Source organism: Malaclemys terrapin, chromosome 1, assembly GCF_027887155.1.
Source record: "Malaclemys terrapin pileata isolate rMalTer1 chromosome 1, rMalTer1.hap1, whole genome shotgun sequence".
Classification (NCBI taxonomy): Eukaryota; Metazoa; Chordata; order Testudines; family Emydidae; genus Malaclemys; species Malaclemys terrapin.
Window position 1 is genome coordinate 347,321,840 of NC_071505.1, and position 1,890 is coordinate 347,323,729.

At 55.2% G+C, this 1,890-nt stretch overlaps 1 protein-coding gene across 1 annotated transcript; it reads left to right on the forward strand.

The window, feature by feature from the left end:
• The first annotated feature begins 349 nt into the window (after positions 1 to 349).
• LOC128843744 (olfactory receptor 52P1-like) lies at positions 350 to 1,309 on the forward strand. The gene has a single exon (XM_054040873.1). It carries the CDS (start codon positions 350 to 352, stop codon positions 1,307 to 1,309), a length of 960 nt encoding a protein of 319 aa, XP_053896848.1.
• The last annotated feature ends 581 nt before the right edge of the window (positions 1,310 to 1,890 follow it).

Below are 1,890 nucleotides of genomic sequence, written 5' to 3' on the forward strand. Positions count from 1 at the left end.
GGGTACAGCTGTGGTCCAGCTCTGAGGGGAAGCAGCAGTGAGAAGAGCATAGAGAAAAGATCCATGGGCGCAGCTTGAGCAAATCCCGGGAGAGATGTAGAAAAGACGGCCATTTTGAACTGGATCCTGCGGTGAATGAAGCTGGGGAGGCCCAGGAGCTGGTGGAGGGGGGCGGGTGTGACGTGGCTGCAGTTCTCCATAGGGGAGAAGGCAGACAGGGGCATTCTGCCTGCGCTGGGGCCCAGAGGGGGCCACCCCACAGCAACAAAGCGTTTTTATTGCCGACACTAACCCGCCGTGTGGTTTCAATTCCAGCCTCCGAAATGGTCCTGGAAACCATCCGTGCGCCATGTCCCGCTACAATCACTCCAATCCCTCCACCTTCCTCCTAATGGGCATTCCGGGGCTGGAGGCCACCCACTTCTGGATCGCCTTCCCGTTCTGTGCCATGTACGTTGTGGCCCTGCTGGGGAACTTCACCCTCCTCTATGTGATCACGACGGAGCCGAGCCTGCACCTGCCCATGTACTACTTCCTCTGCATGCTGGCAGGCATCGACCTGGTGCTCACCACCTCCACCGGGCCCAAGATCCTGAGCATCTTCTGGTTCCATTCCCATGAAATCGGCTTGGAGTGTTGCGTGGTCCAGATGTTCTTCATCCACAGCTTCTCTGCCATGGAGTCGGGGGTGCTGCTGGCCATGGCCTTCGACCGCTACGTCGCCATCTGCAAGCCATTGCGCTACACCGCCATCCTCACCAACGCCATCGTCACCAAGATCGGGTTGGCCGTCTTTGTGCGGGGCATCGGGCTGATGACCCCCCTAACGTGCATGGTCAGTCGCCTGCCCTACTGTGGGCCCAGGGTCATCTCCCACTCCTACTGCGAGCACATGGCCGTGGTGAAGCTGGCCTGCGGGGACACCACGCCCAACTATGTCTACGGGATAACGGCCGCGACCTTTGTGGTGGGCACAGACTCCATCTTCATCGCCATCTCCTACATCCTGATCCTCTGGGCTGTCCTGAGCCTGTCCTCCAGGGACATGCACCTGAAATCCTTCAGCACTTGTGGCTCCCACGTGTGCGTCATCCTGGTCTTCTACACCCCGGCACTGTTCTCCTTCTACACGCAGCGCTGGGGCCAGAACATCCCTGAGCACATCCACATCCTGCTGGCAGACCTCCACCTCTTGGTGCCGCCCATGCTGAACCCCATCATATACGGCATGAAGACCAAGCCGATCAGGGGCCGGGTGCTGAGGCTGTTCTCTCCAGAGAGATCCAGGCTGGGTTTTGGCCCCCACTAGTGTTGGATGCTGAACTGTGATTTGTGAGACGCAGAAAGTTCAGAGAGGCACCCAGAGCTTTCAATTCTGATCTAAAAGGAACCTTGGAGACTCTCGGGCTGGAAATCCCATGGAAGAAGTTCTCTCATGAAAGTTCTGGTGCTTCCTTCCTTCCAGCTAGGTTGACAATCCTGGCCAAGACCTGGAAGAACAGAATCGCCATGAACACAAGTAATTATTTTTAGCAGAAGTTAATTCTGACCTCAGCTGGGGGATGAAAGTTTAGATCATTGCTTATTTTAACCATACCATTGCCTCATCTTTAACACTGAATATCACCAATGCTCCTTTTCCCAACAGCACCTGGTACAAGACTGTTCCCACCTCAGAGGCCAAGTTCTACACATGAATCTATCCCTCCATCCCTCCTTCCAACCATCTAGCATCAATCTGCATATCTACCTATCTGTTAGCCTTGAACGGCTGCCCAAGTGTGGCTGCTGCTGACTCCAACTAGCACCTCTGTGTGTGTTCTAGCGCAGAATTTCCCCTGGATGTATATTGTATCTTTCCACCATAGCTTGCGACTTTACTCGAGCAGT

Bases quoted from the DNA above. Each gene is read 5' to 3' on its own strand.
- LOC128843744 (XM_054040873.1), top strand. From the start codon at position 350: ATGTCCCGCTACAATCACTCCAATCCCTCCACCTTCCTCCTAATGGGC.